Source organism: Erpetoichthys calabaricus, chromosome 1 (assembly GCF_900747795.2).
Source record: "Erpetoichthys calabaricus chromosome 1, fErpCal1.3, whole genome shotgun sequence".
Taxonomy (NCBI): Eukaryota; Metazoa; Chordata; class Cladistia; order Polypteriformes; family Polypteridae; genus Erpetoichthys; species Erpetoichthys calabaricus.
The window spans coordinates 14,206,708-14,227,731 of record NC_041394.2 but is presented as its reverse complement, the minus strand read 5'-3'; the positions used below and the strand labels follow the sequence as shown (position 1 = coordinate 14,227,731).

The 21,024-nt window shown below is 43.3% G+C and overlaps 1 protein-coding gene across 2 annotated transcripts in view; it reads right to left on the bottom strand.

Moving 5' to 3' along the window:
* Positions 1-1,108: 1,108 nt before the first annotated feature.
* si:dkey-202g17.3 (neutral and basic amino acid transport protein rBAT) overlaps positions 1,109-21,024 on the bottom strand; it is a 65,902-nt gene continuing 45,986 nt past the window's right edge. For both annotated transcript variants that reach the window (XM_028795716.2, XM_028795706.2), the window contains exons 6-10: positions 19,159-19,220; positions 18,601-18,790; positions 13,093-13,227; positions 9,287-9,397; positions 1,109-1,947 (exon numbers count right to left, since the gene is read on the bottom strand). In XM_028795716.2, coding sequence (XP_028651549.1) covers positions 1,609-1,947; positions 9,287-9,397; positions 13,093-13,227; positions 18,601-18,790; positions 19,159-19,220 — 837 coding nt within the window. In that variant the 3' untranslated portion in view covers positions 1,109-1,608. The remainder of the gene's footprint in view (positions 1,948-9,286; positions 9,398-13,092; positions 13,228-18,600; positions 18,791-19,158; positions 19,221-21,024) is intronic.

Genomic DNA, 21,024 nt, shown 5'->3' with positions numbered 1-21,024 from the left:
CCGATCCTGGAGGACCACCATGGCTGCAGGTTTTCATTCTAACCCTTTTCTTAATGAGTGACCTGTTTTTTCTGCTAATTAAACTTCTTGTGAATTTATTTTAGTTTAATTGCTTTTTTAAGATTTACTCCCCTGAATTTCTTTATCGTTCCTCTGAGTTGCTTCATTTCGTTCCTTGAATGGCACCCAAACAGAAATGAAATGTGAAGTGAGGGATCCGACAGAAGACCAGCTAAGTCAGGGCCTCAAACTCCAACCAATTTCACTCCAACCATCTGCTTAATGAGGTGCCGATTCTTGAACTAATTTTAATTGATTTGTTCTTGAAGACTCAGACCCCTTGTTTCTTTTTCCTTAATTAGCAGCCAAACAATAATGAGCTACAAAATGAGCCAAAACAACTGGTGTCCATCATACAATATCTGAAAATAAAGAAAGATGAAAGTCTCAGGAATGTCGATCTGCTCAGGTCCACAAAACATTTGATCAGAAAAGAGAAAAATTAACAATTTTGGAAATGTCTGCTAATGCACCACAAGAGCAGCAACAAAGCCACGGAATTAAAGAACGAGTTTAATCAACGTCAAGAATCGGCACCTCATTAAGCAGATGGTTGGAGTGAAATTGGTTGGAGTTTGAGGCCCTGACTTAGCTGGTCTTCTGTCGGCTCCCTCACTTCACATTTCATTTCTATTTGGGTGCCATTTGAGGAACGAAATGAAGCAACTCAGAGGAACGATAAAGAAATTCAGGGGAGCAAATCTTAAAAAAGCAATTAAACTAAAATAAATTCACAAGAAGTTAATTAGCAGCACAAACAGGACACTCATTAAAAAAGGGGTTAGAATAAAAACCTGTAGCTACGATGGTCCTCCAGGACCAAACTTGGCAACCCCTGACATAGAGGGTGGATTGGTTGGTGGATTGCACCTTTGCCGTTGTCAAATTTTCCCTTCCAGATCCACATATTATGGTACTGGCTGTCCAGCCTCGAGGGACCACAACATCAAGGCCTTGTAAACACGACTCTAATTTCAGAAAAGCAAAAGGGCATCTTTTAAGCAGAAAATACAAAATGTTTGTTTTTATTTTGTCATTGCAAAACACAAGAAAATAAAACTTCAAAGGCTGCTGTATTACATTCAAAACATCCACAATATATACATACATATGTACACTTAATTATTTCCGCTAGTTGTGTTAAGGGTGCTGTGTCACAAGTTAAAGCAACAGTAAAAATTCCTTACAAAAAGCACCCTTTTAAAAAACACACACACATACACACCTCACGGCACATGCAGTTATAACAGAAACAGCAGAAAGAAGCAAAAGAAAGCCAGTGGTCCCTCGTTAACTGGCCTGAGGGGACCGACTTGATTTTAAGCACTTTTAATCAAGCCAAAGCCTAAACGCAAATTTACAAACAAGACAAAGAGGAACAAAAAAATCCCGGCCAGCTCCATTATGCCTTACATTTAAGCTAAAAAGTGATTTTTTTTTTTTATTTAGTTACTTTTTTTAAATGTTTAAGCTCTCAAAAATATGAAAGAGTTGGGTGAAGTGTGGTTCCCCAATTGTGGGACACCACACAAGAAAGAAAGTGAACAATCAGGCCTGTTCATTAGCCGCCAGCTTGATGACCAGAGCTTCACGGGCCGCCAGGAAGAGCGTTGATGGAAACACAGAGTCCCGGCGGTTCATGTAAGAGCTGAGCACAACAGCCCCCCGCGAGTTGGGACCTACGGGCAGTTCAGTCGTCAGCGACTCTCCAAAGTTGAGCACCACAAGGAAGCGGCTGCACCGCCAGGAACGTGAGAAGGCCAGGACAGTGGTGGCATTGGTGGGGATCAGTGAGAATTCAGAGGACCGCAGAGCCACCTCTCTCAGACGAAGCGATGCCAGTGACTGGAAGAGATGGAGGGTGGAATTTCTTATGTGCAGCTGAGCCTTTAACAGAAAAGAAAAGAAATGAAAAAGTCCAGAGAATGGAGGGGAAAAATGTTTACACACCCTCATTTATATTTTATATATATATATATATATATATATATATATATAGCACTCAGCAATTGCAGGTTAAGGGCTTTGCCCAAGGACCCAACAGAGCAGAGTCCCTACTGGCATATACATACATACATACATACACAGTGCATCAAGAAAGTATTCACAGCGCATCACTTTTTCCACATTTTGTTATGTTACAGCCTTATTCCAAAATGGATTAAAATCATTTTTTTCCTCAGAATTCTACACACAACACCCCATAATGACAACATGAAAAAAGTTTGAGGTTTTTGCAAATTTATTAAAAAACAAAAACTGAGAAATCCCATGTCCATAAGTATTCACAGCCTTTGCTCAATACTTTGTTGATGCACCTTTGGCAGCAATTACAGCCTCAAGACTTTTTGAATATGATGCCCCAAGCTTGGCACACCTATCCTTGGCCAGTTTCGCCCATTCCTCTTTGCAGCACCTCTCAAGCTCCATCAGGTTGGATGGGAAGCATCGGTGCACAGCCATTTTAAGATCTCTCCAGAGATGTTCAATCTGATTCAAGTCTGGGCTCTGGCTGGGCCACTCAAGGACATTCACAGAGTTGTCCTGAAGCCACTCCTTTGATATCTTGGCTGTGTGCTTAGGGTTGTTGTCCTGCTGAAAGATGAACCGTCGCCCCAGTCTGAGGTCAAGAGCGCTCTGGAGCAGGTTTTCATCCAGGATGTCTCTGTACATTGCTGCAGTCATCTTTCCCTTTATCCTGACTAGTCTCCCAGTCCTGCCGCTGAAAAACATCTCCACAGCATGATGCAGCCACCACCATGCTTCACTGTAGGGATGGTGCCAGGTTTCCCCCAAATGTGACGCCTGGCATTCACGCCAAAGAGTTCAATCTTTGTCTCATCAGACCAGAGAATTTTCTTTCTCATTGTCCGAGAGTCCTTCAGGTGCCTTTTGGCAAACTCCAGGTGGGCTGCCATGTGCCTTTTACTAAGGAGTGGCTTCCATCTGGCCACTCTACCCTACAGGCCTGATTGGTGGATTGCTGCAGAGATGGTTGTCCTTCTGGAAGGTTCTCCTCTCTCCACAGAGGACCTCTGGAGCTCTGACAGAGTGACCATCGGGTTTTTGGTCACCTCCCTGACTAAGGCCCTTCTCCCCCGATCGCTCAGTTTAGATGGCTGGCCAGCTCTAAGAAGAGTCCTGGTGGTTTCGAACTTCTTCCACTTATGGGTGATGATGGAGGCCACTGTGCTCATTGGGACCTTCAAAGCAACAGAAATTTTTCTGTAACCTTCCCCAGATTTGTGCCTCGAGACAATCCTGTCTCGGAGGTCTACAGACAATTCCTTTGACTTCATGCTTGGTTTGTGCTCTGACATGAACTGTCAACTGTGGGACCTCATATAGACAGGTGTGTGCCTTTCCAAATCATGTCCAGTCAACTGAATTTACCACAGGTGGACTCCAATGAAGCTGCAGAAACATCTCAAGGATGTTGAGGGGAAACAGGATGCACCTGAGCTCAATTTTGAGCCAAAGGCTGTGAATACTTATAAAAAAAATTGTACATTTTTAATAAATTTGCAAAAATCTCAAGTAAACTTTTTTCACGTTGTCATTATGGGGTGTTGTGTGTAGAATTCTGAGAAAAAAAATGAATTTAATCCATTTTGGAATAAGGCTGTAACATAACAAAATGTGGAGAAAGTGATGCACTGTGAATACTTTCCGGATGCACTGTATATAGCGCTCAGCAATTGCAGGTTAAGGGCTTTGCTCAAGGGCCCAACAGAGCAGAGTCCCTATTGGCATATACATACATAAACACATACATATACTGTGCACATATTTACACACACACACACACACACAAAAACCAACAGGGCCAATTTAGTGTTGCCAGTCCACCTGACCTGCATGTCTTAAGAGATCTGTCTATTAAATAACAAGACTGACACAATAACTCCCTTTTATTTGTATAACAATTCTAATGCTTGTCCCCTTCAATATGCTCCCCATTTGCAATTATGCATCGGTGCAGTCTTGGTTTCCACTGGTCGAAGGCGTGGAGCAGATCAGTTTTTGCAAGCTATTTCAAGACGTTCGACGTTTTCTTCTTTACTGTAACCATCGACTCAAAATGTGTTCCTTTAAGCGCCAACTTTTAAGAAAAAAAAACATGTACACGAGACATGCAGTCTTCTTCGTTAACCTCAGTAAGCATTTGAAAAGATTCTGTTGGCGTTCTGTTCAATTTTACTAAAAATTTCAAAATTGACAAGTTGCTTAACTTTCAAACTTAGCAGGACTCCGACACACAAGGAGAAACACAACTGCATTAAAATGGTGACTGACAATCAAACGGCACGGCAGAGAGACTTGTCGTTTATCATGCAGGTTTGAACCTCTGCAATTCACACTGGCATGCTGTCTGCCAATCAGCTTCTGGGCCAAATCCTGACTGATGGCAACCGCCCATTCTTGCATAATCAATGCTTGCCATTTGTCAGAATTTGTGGGTTTTTGTTTGAGGATTGACCACAAGTTCTCAATGGGATGAGGTCAAGGGAGTTTACTGGCCAGCAATGTTTTGTTCCCCGAGCCACTTAGTTCTCACTATTGCCTTACGGCCCTGTTACTCCAGCAGGCTGGTAAAGGCATTGTGGGTCACCAAACTGTTCTTGGATGGTTTGGAGAAGTGGCTCTTGTACAATGTTTGGGCCCCATTCTTTATTCATGGCTCAGGATCGGGGGGCACCACCAGTGCAGAGCTTGCTCAGGAATGGCAGCAGGCAGGTGAAGACTTTTGGAGGATGGCCTAGTGGGTGTCAAGAAGGGCAGCAAAGCCGCCAAGAAAAATATCAGGGACAGTCCAATATTCTGCAAAAGGGACTGCTGAGGTCAAGTCATTTCTTCTGATGAATCTCCTCCGATTGTTTGGGGCATCTGGAAAAAAGAAAAGGTGAGCGGCGCTACCATCAGTCCTGTGTCATGCCAACAGTAAAGCATCCTGAGACCATTCATGTGTGGTGGGGGGGGGGGGTGGCTTCTCAGCCAAGGGAGTGGGCGCACTCACAATTGTGCCTAAGAACACAGCATGGGACCAAAACATCCTCGGAGAGCAACTTCTCCCAACCATCCAAGAACAGTTTGGTGAACAATCCAGCATCAGGCTATAAGGCAAAAGTGATCGGGGAACAAAACATTGAAATTTTGAGTCCATGGTCAGGAAACTCCCCAGACCTTAATCCCATTGAGAACTTGTAAATCTTCAAGAGGTGGGTGGACAAACAAAAACCCACCAATTCTGACAAATGCCAAGTGTTGATTCTGCATGAATGGGTGGCTGCCATCAGTCAGGATAGGGCCCAGAAGTTGATTGACAGACAGCCTGCCAGGGTGAATTGCAGAGGTCTTGAAAAAGAAAGAAGGGACGACACTGCAAATCTTGACTCTGCGCATAAACTTCAGGTTATTGTCAATAAAAGCCTTTGAAACTTCTGAAATGTTTTGTAATTATACTTCAGTAGACCATAGAAACATCTGACAAGAAGATCTAAAAACACTGAAGCAGCAAACTGTGTGAAAACCAACACTTGGGTCATTCTCCAAACTTTTGGCCACGACTGCACTGTTGTAATCCACTGCATGGCGTGACCCTTGTAGAGACATCGCGAGACCTGAAGTGGGTTGCAGCCCATAGTTTGAGAAACATGGATGAGAACTCACTTGTGTGGAATCAACTGTGGATGGCTAAAGCAGCAGCACGTTAACACACATCTCAGTGTTAGAAAGTTTTTGGGCTAACTCACATTTGGGTGTTGTAAATATTCAGCATCCGTTTAGTTTTTTCAAGCTTTTGACAGCCATTTTCCATAACTTTTTTTTTTTGCAATTGCAGGTGCTTTCCTGAGCATTTTTTAAGCATTTGACCAGTGTTTTGAAGGATGTGTTTTGCTTGGGAAAATGCGATGGACACCATTTCACCATTTTGAAGGTTGTGAGGTGACTTTTGAGTCTCCAGAATTACCTTCTATGACTTTAGGGCTTCTAATCCTGGAAGTCACAGTGCTGAAGAGCAGGGGCCTCATGTATAAACGGTGTGTACGCATAAAAATGTTACGTACGAAAATTTCCACGATCAAATCGCAATGTATAAAACCTAAACTTTGCATAAAGCCACACACATTTCCACGGTAGCTCCAACCCCGTTTTGCAAACTGGCGGTACCCAGTGTCAAAGCAGTGCTACTGTTCCTGTGTGGTTACCCTCTCTTTTTATATCCACATCCCTGATGCGGCTTTATTGTATACAATGAAACTAACTGCATATTGTTTATTAGTTTAATGCATCTGATTGTAATTAACCTGTAACAATATAATGGTCCAGGGAATAGCCAAAGTATTCCAAATACCATAGCTGCTTTAGCATTGTTACTCTCACTGCACCTTCTTCTTTCAGCTGCTCCCGTTTAGGTGTTGCCACAGTGGATCATCTTTTTCCATATTACTCTCACTGCACCACTCGGAGTATTTAAATCACTGTATCTGAGTGGGGAATCACAGCTCTACAGCAGAGAATTATTGGTATACAGCATTAAGCACACACTGCCTCAGCCATGCTGTCTATTTGAACTGCTCTCATACGACAAACGCTTCACAGCCTTTCCTGTATGGACCTCGCGGTTCAGAAACAGTTTCATCCCAAGAACTATAAACGCACTCAATCAGTCCATCAAGTGTTCCTTGTAGAACTGTTTGTACTTATGAGTACAATCATCTCACTGCAAACTTGCGATACAGTTATAATATTGCATAACCTGAGCCACTTTATAAAGCGTGTATTTACATATGATGACGATATTTTTTAAGATGAAATGCAGCAAAATATGTTTATTATACAGATAAAATGTTAACATCATTTAAATAATCTATATTGTTAATAATTAAACATGTGAGGACATGGTGTCGCAGCGCTAGCTAGTTCAGGGACTGTTCCTGCCTCGTGTTGTATTCTTGCTGGGACTGGCAACACTGGAAGGATAGATGGATAGAATAATCAAACATGTACTACGAAGATATTTCAATGTTCCTTAAAAGTTTCGAAGAATCAGCGATCTAAGCTTACAGATGGCTTAACGTCTATTACATAGCTGATTGTGTGGCGATTGGGTATTTGGAGAAAAAAAAGTAAGGACAGGAATTGGAGGTTAGTACGTTTGAAAGAGACAGTACTGCTGCGATAAATTATTTCATCAAAGGTCGTGCACGGCGCAGCAAGCCTCTTGTGTGAGATATGAACAATCACTGCGCCACCATGTTCCCATGTTTAATAACATGCTTTAACTCTTATCATCATGAAAATGATATCAAGTATACATCTCAGTATTTTAATTATTCAGAGAGTTGTAATATCACGAATGTAATGGATTCTGTGTCATGTCAGAGGCAGAGAAAGCCCATTTAAGAAGCACGTAGTGATTCACACACAGAGCACATAGAAGAACACATACAAAACAAAGCATTTAACATGCTACTTTAGTTACGATGGGATTTGAGAAACTAGTAAATTAAACGATTTTAAGATGAAGTTTATGATGTTTTACTTTAATGGTAAAATAAACTACGTGATTGAAGTGGAAATTTCGAGATTAAAGTTGACATTTTGTGCTTTTTTCCCCCCACTGTGTGCCTATTTTTTTTTTCTCTGTACCCTAATAAGCTTTCATGTGACACTCGGACGGTGGGCTACGTCTCGCCTTTTCACTGCGACTTTGATATCTAACAACTTCTTTTTTATTTCGGGCACTGTGCGACTTTGTGAACTTGAGCTTTCGAGTTTCTCCGACACGCTATGTCACTCGATCAACTTCCTTTTGTTGATTATATCACTGTTTAAACCAACAAATAGTACGTTTTTCTTTGCCTCCACTTGGTATTCGCTGAAATTCTTCTATTTTCCCCCGTGCTTTTGCCATTGTCTTTTCACAGAAGGCTGAGCTTAAGGGCTATTTATATTGATTTGCATATTCAAAGAGGCGTGATTCTGGGAGGAGTCGTGGCAGGACAGCAGGCGCATGCATGCGTGTTAGTTTTCACGCTGACTGGGATTTATGGAGCAGAAGAACGTGGAAGTTGGCGTACACACAGATTTATGCATCTGGATTTTTTTGTGCGTAACCACATTTACGCTTTTGTCCGTACTCCATGTTATAGTGTGAATTCTACGCACAGTGTTATACATGAGGTCCAAGGTGACGTCAGCGTCGTGAGTGTGCACATCAGAGGGAGTCAAGGACGACAATTCTGGATTCTCTATGGAGCAGGCCACACATCTTGAAGAACTTCAAGAAACAGACAGGGATGTCAATGAGCAGATAAACAGTAATTTGGGCAGGAGGGGGGGGGATCACTGCGTTATTTTACAACAGCAGCTGCCACTGTTGTAAGCACACAAACTAGGCACAATAGCTGGTGAGGAAGGGGTTGTCGTGCACAACCATCTGAAAAACCGAACATACATTGAATATTTTTTATACATTTAATCCTGCATGGGCTAAGTCGTAAATGTAATCTGCCCAGTTTAGGGTCACTGGGAGCCAGCGATTATCACGGTAGCACTGCGTGCAAGGCAGGAAGCAAATGTGCTTTATGGCGCACTGACCCTGGTCAGGGCTCATATCACACAGCCAATCAGAAAGGAGTGGGCTGGGACTCCAGTCATGTGACTGCGTCAAGCTGCAATGCTGTAGAACTACAAGTGACGTGACCTGCTGTAGTATTTCTAGTAAGAGGTGTACAGAGTGAAGACATGAGCAGAGAGGCCCGTTCCTTGTGGTGTTCCAGCATCACTCACACAGTCTCCCCACCTCTGGTCTGCCTGACAGACAGTCCATTATCCATGACATTCCAAGCTCATCCACCTGCACATGTCCGAGTTTACCCAATTGTCCTGTAGCACTTGTTTCAAAACAGTCCAGAGACAGACATTTATTCAATTAAGTTGACCTCTTTTATAAGCCAAAAGTGAATACAAGTAAACGTAGATGCCTCAAATATCCAACACCTGCCCTTGTCCATCCTGCATATCACCAGACTCGGCTTTACCTTCCCCTTCTGCTTTGCCATGCCTGGAGCATTTAAAACAGGTGACATGACAACTGGTGGCAACACTAAAGCCACATCATGGCCCCCCATCTTCCTCTCCTTTTGTTTTCAAACTTTTAAAGGATCTCCTGTTAAATAGGACTCAGTCAATCCCACCAAAACCCTGACCTTGGACTCACCTCAACTGAATCCAGGTCACCTTTGGAAGAGACTCCTGTGGAGGACCCCGTGGCACCCGACTTCTGATGGGCCTTCCACTTCATGCTGGGTGTATTGGTGGGAGACCCGCTCTGCATGAAAGCCAAGGACATTTATTAGTTAGGTCACTTCTGGACAACAGACAAGACGTGAAGAAAAGGTTCTGAGGAAAAGAAACCTCGGCCAAAGCAAGCCTCTCTTATTTTCACTTCAGGGAATTGGGCCTTTTAATTAATTGAACTTCACCACCTTCACAATTTGGCCCGACCCCAAAACCTCAATGACATTCCATTTGCAAACACTTCTTTAAAATATTTTGGAACGTACTGCTTGATCCGGTTCTAGCCTATGGATGTACCCAGGGCCTACAGAACTGTAATGGGTGAATTTTGGCCTATCATTTTTCTTCTTCAATTAAATAGCATCTCGGTACTCAAATGTGGCACTTGGTGCCACTGCCAAGTTGTCTGCCTGCCTAAAGAAAAGTCATCTCTGATGGATGAGTACTGGAATTGTCGGGTAACAGGGTCCTTTCATCATACTGGCGAGCCCACCCCTGACTCAGCAGTGGAATGGACTGTAGGGGGAGGCAGCTTGATGACTGAGGTCTCCAAGAATCCTATTATGTGATATCATCTACTCTTGCATTTTGCTCTATACTTCTAATATTACTATTGTACTATTGTATTGAGGATGACTTGTGTTCTGTACGTTGTATTTTTTTTTTGACACCTACTGCACGCCCAACCTACCTGGAAAGGGGTCTCTCTTCGCATTGCCTTTCCCGAGATTTCTTCCATTTTTTTCTTCCCCTACAAGGGTTTTTTTTTTGGGGGGGGGGGGGCGAGGGGTGGGTTTTCTCATCATCTTAGAGAGTCAAGGCTGAGGGGCTGTCAAAAGACTGGGACCGTTAAAGCCCATTACAGTATTACTTGTGTGATTTTGGGCTGTACAAAAATAGATTGCATTGTCTACATCTACAAAAAAGGTTCAGTTGGACTTTGGAAATATATTGTTACAGCATAAGAGATCACATTAAAAATACTGAATGGATAAATCTTTGGTAATGCAGAACATAAGACTTACTAGGGGAATGAATACTTTTGCACATGTCACACACGTGTGAATCAGCGGCAACCAGGGGGCTCGAAAGATGGTAATGTCATGCTGAACCAGGGGGTGGCAGTGTATACTAACCCTTTCTTTCTCCTGCAGACCACCTGAGGGGAAACCCGGCCGGAGCCTATCAACATCACTTTCTGTTCCAGGCCCTCAATGACATCACTTCTTCTGAAACACTTATAAAGACGCCATCTTGTGCCTATTACTTTATTTCTGTCTTGAACTCAAGTTCAAATTGCTATATTTATTTCATCTGTTCAGAGTGTACTGGGGGGTGGGTTGTACCCCAAACCTTTGTCTACTGAAGTTCCAGTTGAAGGAGCTCAGTTACGTTTGATTGATCGACATCACATCCTTGCAGATGGGCTCCTGGCTAAAGGCTCCCAAACAAGATTTAAATTCCCACACATTCAGTGAGCCAGACTTCTAAATATTTCATAAGTTTATAATTGTTCTTCAGTTTATCACAGAACAGGGGTCCCCAACTCCGGTCCTGGAGGGCCCCAGTGGCTGCAGGTTTTCATTCTAACTCGCTTCTTAATAAGTGACCTGTTTTTGCTGCTAATTAACTTCTTTTGAATTTGTTTTGATTGTCTTGCTCTTGAAGACTCCGACCCCTTGTTTCTTTTTCCTTAATTAGCAGCCAAACAATAATGAGATACAAAAAGAGTCAAAACAGGGCCAGCAAACTGTGTCCCTCATACAATACATCAGAAAATAAAGAAATGTTGATCTGCTCAGGTAACCAAAACATTTTAATTTTATTGAAGTTATTAATATCAAATAACTTTCCATACAAGCAAGTCAAGTTTTTACAAAACTAGGTTAGAAAGAAATCAACTCCCACCGCTGAGAAAGAGCGCTAAGCCAACAGAATTAAACTTTAATTTCTGGAGTAGCAGTGATGCACTGGTGAGTAGAAGGAATATGCTCCCGAGTTTGGGTTTAGAAATCTCCAGGGGTCTGATAAGTTATGATCAGTTATTGACTTTGCAGTGTTAGATGCCATCGCCCGTGTGGCAGACAACCTATCTAGGTCTGGATTTAAATCACAATTAAAAGTCCCCAGCCTTTATAATTTTAGTGTTCACATTGGGAATGGAGGCAAATACATTTTGGATGAAGTCCCAATCATCCAGATTGGGTGTGTAGACATTTATCAAGATCACTTTATGGTTAAATAAATTGCGCAAGACGATCACATATCTCCCTTCAGGAGCAGATACCTGTGGTGGGCTGGCACCCTGCCCGGCATTTGTTTCCTGCCTTGCACCCTGTGTTGGCTGGGATTGGCTCCAGCAGACCCCCGTGACCCTGAAGTTAGGATATAGCGGGTTGGATAATGGATGGATCAGATACTGCATCAGAAACTACAAATGAGACTGTTCTAGGTATAAGAATTCCCACACCTCTAGGTTTTCTTTGTAAAGCTGGAAAGGAATATTTGGCCAGTCCAGTCTCTGTGCACCCGAAACTGATCCTTGCTTAATAAGTGGGTCTCCTGTAAAAATACTATTTTAGCCTTTAGACCTGTTAGATGAGAGAATATTTTCGCTTTAATTCATGATTGAGACCTTTAACATTCCAGCTCACAAAGTTAACTGTTTGGTAATGGAGACATTGCTTCTGAACTTGTTGTCATTTTGTAGTCTTACTTTAAGATAAGATAAGACAGCTTTGACCTTAATTCTAATTTTCCCAGGAGTTATTGCCATGAAGCCCATTTGTTGCTTTTCGATATACATTCGCTTAGAATAAGTCCAACTTGGTATACGTCCTGTTTGGACGTGAAAAATTTTGCTTGGTATACGACCTTTTTTTGGAATATGACTTGCGTGCTAGAACACCACGCGCTACCCTTGTTTACCCCTCTTGAGACAAAGCCACGACTGCCCACGAGTGTCAGTTGCTAGCATTCAGTGAACAACCCGCGCATTGAAAGAAATGAAGCAATTCAGAGAAATAGTGAAGAAATACTGGGGAACAAATCTTCCATTAAAAACAGGTCACTAATTAAGTAAAAGAGTTAGAATGAAAACTTGCAGCCACTGGAGCCCTCCAGGACCAGAGTTGGGGACCCCTGCCATAGAAACGTAAAAATAAAAATAATCTAAAAATGCTGGAGTAGCAAAGTTTGCAAACACAAAAACCCTTTCTAAGGATATCATCCAAATGATTTGAAGGCTAAAATGGAGGAGTAATTCTCAGTCCTTCACATTTTTCCCTTCACTATCCTTCCAAGTATTTAATTAAACCCAATAGTGCATGATAAATACACACACAGGTGTAAATGGTAAACTAAATGGAGAAATGCTGGTCTCTTGTTATTTGTATCTTATTTCTAATTAGGACTAAAATAAGCAATAAGGGTTCAAAATCTTAGCAAGCGAGACAATTAAAATGAAGCAGAAGTGTCACTTGAGCATTAAGAGCTTCTTATTAAGCAGTTGGGTTGGAACAAAAACCTGCAGCCCTCCAGGAATGACTTTGCCCACCCTGCTTTACAGCCCATCAAGCTGAACAGCCTATGCTCATCACATTTCCCTTCGACAACATCCACATTCACCGCCATTAAGCTTCACTTCACCATCTCGTCAACATGTCTTAAACCTCTCTGCACTGCACTATGGAAGCAATGCCGCCTCTGTTTCTATCTGCAGCTTACCTGAAGTTCTGCCAGACCAATCTCATCGCCATAGTAGATAAAGTGGGGACCAGGTAACGTAAATGAGAGGACAGCAAAGAGACGCTGCAGGTCGGCCACCTGAGAGGCCATGTGGCCCACACCGGGCCCGCCAACCTAGAAAGAAAAAAGGAGGTTGGAATTGAAGGCCTAAGATTAATAACGGACAAATCAAACTGGTTGAAGTCCCTAACATCACTCGAGAGGAGCCTGTGGCAGTTTGAGGCCTACGTTTAACCAGCTACTTACCCTTTGGTACACACTCTTAGGGATGTGAATGACCACCTCACCACTTTCAAGATGAAGAGAAAGCTGGGCAGACTCCAAGTTGGCAAGGCAGCAGTCTTAAAAAGACATCAGTTGTCACCTCAAGTATGTGACTCTACCCCAACAATGTGGAGGTCTTCGCAACAAGAAGGGGTTCCAGTATGGTGGAAGACATCCTGCCTGGGGTCCATCATCAAAGAAAGGTAAACCTGGAGAACTGAATTACTAAAGAACTTGCGCCTGATAAGTTCAGCTTATGAAAACCTGGAGAAGGCTTCGCTCAAATCTCACCTCAGATGGATAAAGGAATGCACTTCCCTGCCTATCTGCTACATGAGACCTACTTCTATCTACTGTGATGAGCGGCCATGGCCATTACCTGGCTGGGATGGAAAGACCAGGGGAGAGAGAGAGCGCATTGGTAGGGCACTATCTCCCCTGGGGAGCTAGAGGGCAGTCCTCCTGGGTGGCTGTGGTGCCATGGATTCCTGCAGGGCAAGCTTGGAGTTTGGCACAGTCCTGTTGGGTTTCATGGGGGCTGCAGAGCCCCACATGGGGCTTTCACTGCACCTGGGAGCAATTCTAGGTCCAATTAATGAGGGACCTGGAACACTGCCAGGGTCTGCTTTAAAAGGAGCCCCCTCACTCCATTGGGGGAGCCAGAGTTGGGAGGAGGTGGATGAAGCTTGCCAGGAGAGGAGTGGAGGTTGGAGAAGAACAAAAAGAAAAGGTTTTGTGCTGGACTGTGTATTTTGGGGGCAGCACGGTGGCGCAGTGGGTAGCACTGCTGCCTCGCAGTTGGGAGACCTGGGGACCTGGGTTTGAACTGAGTTTGCATGTTCTCCCCATGTCTGCATGGGTTTCCTCCCTTGCAGGTTAGGTGCATTGGCGATGCTAAATTGTCCCTAGTGTGTGCTTGGTGTGTGGGTGTGTGTGTGCCCTGCGGTGGGCTGGCACCCTGCCCGGGGTTTGTTTCTTGCCTTGTGCCCTGTGTTGGCTGGGATTGGCTCCAGCAGACCCCCCGTGACCCTGTGGCTGGGATATAGCGGGTTGGATAATGGCTGGATGGATGTGTATTTTGGTGCTCTATTATGCTATACTCTTGGGAACAAGGAAAAAAATCACTTCCCATCTCGGAATAAAGAGTGTTGAATGTTACCTCTGCCTGCCTGTGTCAGGGTTGGGGTGGCTGAACGCACCCCAGGTTTCCACAATACATAGAGATCGTAGATACTGTACGTGAGGATCGTGGCTTTTTAATTTCTTCAGCACCTTTAACAATTTTATACATTTACATATTGCGGGTGCTGGGTCAAATGGACAGGGGGTCCCATCCAGAGATTGGTTTCCATCCAGAAAACAAAGCCACAATGGAAGAACATGAGGCTTTAGCTTAAAGTTATCTTGTTGCCCTGTACACACCATGGCAGCATCCCATTGGTGGAAAACTCATAGGAATATCCGCAGGGCATGCTGGGAATTGTAGTCCCCATGGGACAGCCCTGTTGGGCTTCTTGGGTGCCACCAGAGGGAACTGCAGGGGATCATTAGGACCTCTATTTATAGACGTCTGCCCGACTTGGAAGTACTTCCAGTGTGAAAAACTGTGGCACTGGAAACACTCCCAAGGTCTGGCATAAGTGAAGGTGAGATTCCTGCAAGGGCTGTCAGAGTTGGGAGGAGTGTGGAAGGAATGAGGAGATCTATTGTTATTATTGCAGAAGAGAATTTGGAGTACGGTGGAGGTAAAATAAATAAATAAATAAAGATCTTGTGTTTGAACCAAAGACTGTGTTGTGTAGTTTCTGGGGATGGCAGGTTTGGGGTGCTACTATGCTGCCCAGTGGTCACAGTATCTGCAAAATGCAGAGCTGATTGTATCACTGACCCACTCCCTTACTTGAAACGCCATTTCCCATTTAGCAGAATGGTACATCTAGAGAAGTAGGCATCCATTAAGGAAGGACATGTATAGATATCTGTATCTATAGATATTTATGGGTAACCCCACCTTTATTTTAGAAAAAAAACTAGATACCCCAAAATCTCCACAATGCTCCAATGGATTTAATTGAAATTCAGTAGCATTATAGAAAATAAAAGTTAGCCGATTCAGGTGGTTTCAATTGGTTGATATTGCAACAGTGTTGGACAAGTGACATCGGCCAGGGATAGGTCACCAAAAGAATGTGCTGGCATTGCATCAATGGCAGGAGCACCTATAGAAATGCCAACTCTGCAGAGTCGCTCATGCTTTATCAACCAGTGTGGCAAAAGGCAAGCAGTCCTTTTAACTCTTTTAGGGCGGATGTCGACTTTTGTCGACAGGAGGGGTTGAAGGTGAATGTCGACAAAAGTCGACATCCAGGGATAAAGGGCGACAATCAGCTGTTAATGGCGACAAATCTCACTGTCACGTCACAGGCATTCCCTCTGTGCTTGGAGGAATGCTAGACTCGTTGACTCGGCAAATAAACCTTGCGTGTGCGTGAGTTGCGAAATGTAAACAAAGGCAAGATGGCACCGACATGTGAAAAGGCAGCGAAGCAAGTGCAGAAAAGAAAACACTTGGCAGACGTTGTTTTGCGCATTACCGCGGAGTCGGACTCTTGATTTTTCAGAATCGGACTTTATTGGCAGTGATCAGGAGATCGAGCAAGAGAGTTAGAAGCAGGCATCTGCGAGCGGATCTGCTGCCAGTTGAGTGCCTTCGCACAGCCGATGCATCTACGGCAAGGTTCGCATGGGATAAATACACATACATTGATCCGTTGAGAGCCGATCTGGCTACCGGAGTTTACAAGACGGCATGGCTTGCTTTTGGACACGACAGATCACCAGCTGCTGTACTTCAGGCTGCTCTCTCCTGATGCTGCTTTTCAGCTACTGTCAGACGAGACAAACAGGTAGGCAGAGATTTTTTTTGAGTCGCGGGCTGCGTTTGCATCGCATTCTCGTTATTCAAAGTGGAAACCCACAGCGAAAGACGAGATGAAGCGCGCTGTGGCATTACAAATAGAGATGGGACAGAACTGGTGATATAACTTCAGGGAGCATTGGTCCAAACGTGTTTTGTCCCCTGGTGGCTTAGGTACGTGCTGCTGCAAAGTTTTATTCACTTCTGTAATAAACAGAAGCAAATCCCATGGGGTGAGCCAGGCTATAATGCCATACATAAAGTTCATAAAGTTTCAGAAGATGAAAAGAGGTGACAATACGGTTTTCATGCAGGCAGAAAACTTGGTGGCAGTGGCATGACACGATGGCAAATGGGTGACTTGTCTCTCTACAGTACACACTAACAATATATGTGAGAAAGTGCAGCAACAGACAATTTAAAAATAGGCACCAAAACAACACAAAGAATTCAGGCTCATACAACATGCAAGACAGTAACATTTGTCAAAAGTAAATATTTTTTGTTGATTTGATATGTTAAACAATTGTTTTGTGTTCTTTTTTAAAAAATGTTAGTTTTTGGAAAAATATTCAGCCCTGGGAGAAAAGAAACAAAAAAAAAATTAGCCCTAAAAGAGTTAAGGTTGGCAACCCAACTCAAAGAGCCATAGAAAGTACAGAGAATCCATCCATTGTGGCACTTTGCTCCAACACTACATGGATTAAGGTAATGAGGATGACCTACAGTCCAACTTAGAGCACCAAGTGCTTTGAAGGCCTAAAACAAACCTCCTTGACTCTTCGCCGGAGGTGCTGGAGAGTCACGAGGCTCAGATCCGTAACCTGGAGGGCCATTTGCAGCAAATGTCACTCCAAGTTTCAGAATGAGGATGGAGAAAGACTGACACCTCTGTAGCACCACCATCTGCTAAAGTCCATTAGCCCAGGTGTGTGGAGTTTCAGACTCATGGAGCTGGGGTAAACTGTGGCAGATTTAGATGCCATCAACCATCAAGTGAGTTGTGAGAAGCAGGGACGGTGCTAAACAATGAGCAGGAAATGGACAATGAAGGATTATAGAAGTGTTGTGAACCAGCAGAGAAGGGAAGAGAGTCTCAAAGTTAAGATCCAGACCTTGAATGTGGTTTGCAGCTCCAGTTCAGTAAAGGAAAACAGAAGAGAGACTGGAACATCTGCATCTTCACACAAGGAGGTTCACCTGCTTTCCTACAGCTGACCAGCTTTGAACACTTCTGTTGTACCGTATGACAGCACAGCACTTAGCATCCCAATTGTGCCACCTGCCAGTGCAGAAGGCAACATTCCTGCTTCATCATCTGACAACACAGCCGCTTCCAAACCCTGCTGATGTACCCTTGTCACAGGCTGCATGACCGAAGTGGGAGAGAAGACCAACACCTGTGTTTTCAACAAGTTTGTGTTCCATTTGAAAGAGTTGGAAGTGGCCACTGGGGACAGCAACTCTGAACGGAGGGCTATGCAAGGACGGGGGGTATGACGGACTTCTAAAGTTACATCTAGGTACCTTCAAAACTCCACTGAAGTCCTCCTGCCTACCACACTACTTGGTCTCTTATTCCACATGTCTGTAGTTCTCTGTGTGAAGAAAAACTTCCTAATGTTTGTGTGACATTTCCCCTTCACAAGATTCCACCTGTGTCCCCGTGTTCTTGATGAACTCATTTTAAAGTCACAGTCTTGATCCACTGGACTAATTCACTTCATAATGATAAACAGTTCACTCAGGTCTCCTCTTCATCTCCTTAAGGCTCAGCTCTTTTAATCTTTCCTCATAACTCATGCCCTGTAGCCCCTGAATCAGCCCAGTCGCTCTTCTCTGGACCTTCTCTTGTGCTGTTATGTCCTATTTGTAGTCTGGAGACTAAAACTACACCCAGTACTCCAGATGAGGCCTCACCAGTGTGTTATAAAGCTTGAGCTTCTATTATATATATATATATATATATATATATATATATATATATATATATATATATATATATATATATATATATATATACACACACAAATACATATATACAGTATATACATATACACACACACATACTGTATATACAGTATATACATACACACATACAGTATATACACACACACACACACATATATACTGTACATACATATACAAATAGATCCATTTACGTTACTGAATCATTGTTTAACACCTCTGATATTATATCACCTACTTTTATTTGTTTTTTGACCAATTTCAAGCACTTTGTGCCATCCAGTTTCAGAAGTGCTATATACAGTAAACAAACAAATGAGGGACAGCTGATCACTCACCACCCAGGTTGGCCAGGAAGTGGGCTGCCCTTGAAGAGCCTGGTGCACAGCTTCATGCAGAGAAGACCCTTTGACAGAAGGTGGCAGGAGCTGCTGGGTGTACAGCAGAGGAGCCAGTGAGCCGTTAGTCTTTTGAAAAGCAGTTGCTTCTGCTCGCAAGCCGCCATTCACATCTGAGATGATGAGGACCCTGAAAGAACAACAATCATCAACAATCAGGCTGCCCACCTGTGTGAGAAGAAGAATGAATGGATCTTTGGAATTTCCAATCCACCTTAACAAACAAAAAGGACAAGTGCCTGTGTATCCATGTGGTCAGCTGGTCTATTATGTTATCCAACAGATGATGCATCACAAACATTAGCACTGCTTTAAGGAACCCCATACCAAAATGGCATGGAACAGAAACAGAACTATGATTATGTCTGCAAAGGTAGCACCCATCAGCTCCAATATGTTGCGTGACTGCCACACAATAAAAGCACCCCCAACCCCCCCACCATTAAAAAACCTAACTGGGCCTTCTTTCTTCTGAATTGGATCAAATAGTTCAATTACCTTTGATTGTCTTGTTTGTCCGGACTGCGGTGTTTTAGCTCTCTTCTCCAGTGCAACAGAGTCTATTCAATGGGAAGAAAGCAAACGTTACAGATGGTAGAACAAGCCATTAGAGACAAACCATACAAACCATAAACAAGGAGAAGGCAAATGAACAACCAGTTGCTCCAAAACTTCCACACATTTAGCCCAATGAAGTGCTGTCTGGAGTAGCATGGCAGTTAGCACTACTGTCCGGATTTAAACCCCATACTCCGGTTGTTTTCTGTGCAGGTTATGCACGTTCCCTATCCGCGAGTGGGTCTTTCTTCTGCATACATCTTCAAAAGACACACACATTCTTAAATCAGTAACTCTGAACTGGCCACAGTGAAGGAGAATGAATGTGTGTGTGTGTGTGTGTGTGTGTGTGTGTGAACCCCTGATGTTACTGGTGCCCCATTCTGGTTTGGTTCCTACCCTGCACCTGATGCCAGGACAGGTGTTGCCCAGTAATAACCCTAAAGTGGATGAAATGGGTTTGGTAATAAATATATGCAAGTTTGGTTTTGCATTTAATATTTTACACTAGCTGTCCCATGTAGTAGTGAAACAGGACAAACATTAAAAATCAAAAAAAATAAAATGTAATTCTGGCCAAGTGGAAGGTAAGCATACTCCAACGTCAAACATTGGCACTGTATCTGATCGTGTTCAGGCCTGTTGAGAGAGCGTCCACCGCGTGGGAACAACAACAAGTGGCTGTGATATCTCTGGCAATCAGCAGCTACCCTCTAAAACACATGAAGCTCTAATCTCTCTAATAAAAAACAATCTGTAGATGATAATATCTGTTGAGCAAACCGGTATGACTAGCTAAGCAGAGGTAAGGTGCACTCCAACACTTGGCAAGATGTAGACCAACAAATGGAGGCTGGCGAGTAAATGAGGAAGGCCCCGCCTTCCTGCTCTCGGCTCACAGCCACTCTCTTAGATTTGTGGACATAAATCAGTACCGCAGGCAAACTATGATATGATGAGAAAAGTTGCAAAATCAACTGGAATGTTCAAGCAAATTATAGAAAGAAAAAAAACCCCGATCTAAATCCGTTAAGTAGTTCCCTCGTGAAAAGCGGACAGACATACAGACAGACGTTGGATTTGATATTACACTTGCTGTGTAAGCCCGTGCTGTAAGACGCCCCATCTCCTAGAAACTATTGAAATCGTCAGAAGACAAAAATGAAACGCAGAGTCGGCAGTTTTGTTTTGCAGATGTCCTCGCCCCCCTTGTCTATCTGCGGCTAAGCGAGTTTGTCATTCCTTGGCGGTTTCTCTTTCACAGAGTCGCCTTCTTTCAGCTTCATGCTGTAGCCTCGCACTTCCGGGCCGGACAAACAGACAGAGACACACACACTTCCACACGTAGACGTTTATATAGAAGAGTGTGTTGGTCTGGGGTTCTTCTGCTGGAGTTGCAGAGAGTGACTGGAATTTTGAATCCAAAGTTTGGCTGTTATACTAGAAAAAGGTGCAGGCTACTTGGATTAATCAAATATTTGAATAAAAATAAAAATTTGTACACTTAATGATTCCTTGACTTAGTTTTTTTACTTGCCATTATTTATTTGTTCTATTCCTTGATTTCATGAAACATTAACACATCAAACTGCATTTCAAGAAAACAGCTATTCCAAAACTTTTGACCAAAAGTGTATATAATTTTAATCAATGTCGAACTTTATAATGTTGTACCTGGCAGGATATAGGTGGTCTAAAAACATGAAACTTTCAACTGCAGTTGTGGCTTGGGGACTTTTACAGTCATGAAAAAGTTTGGGAACCCCTCTTAATTCTTTAGATTTTTGTTTCTCATTGGCTGAGCTT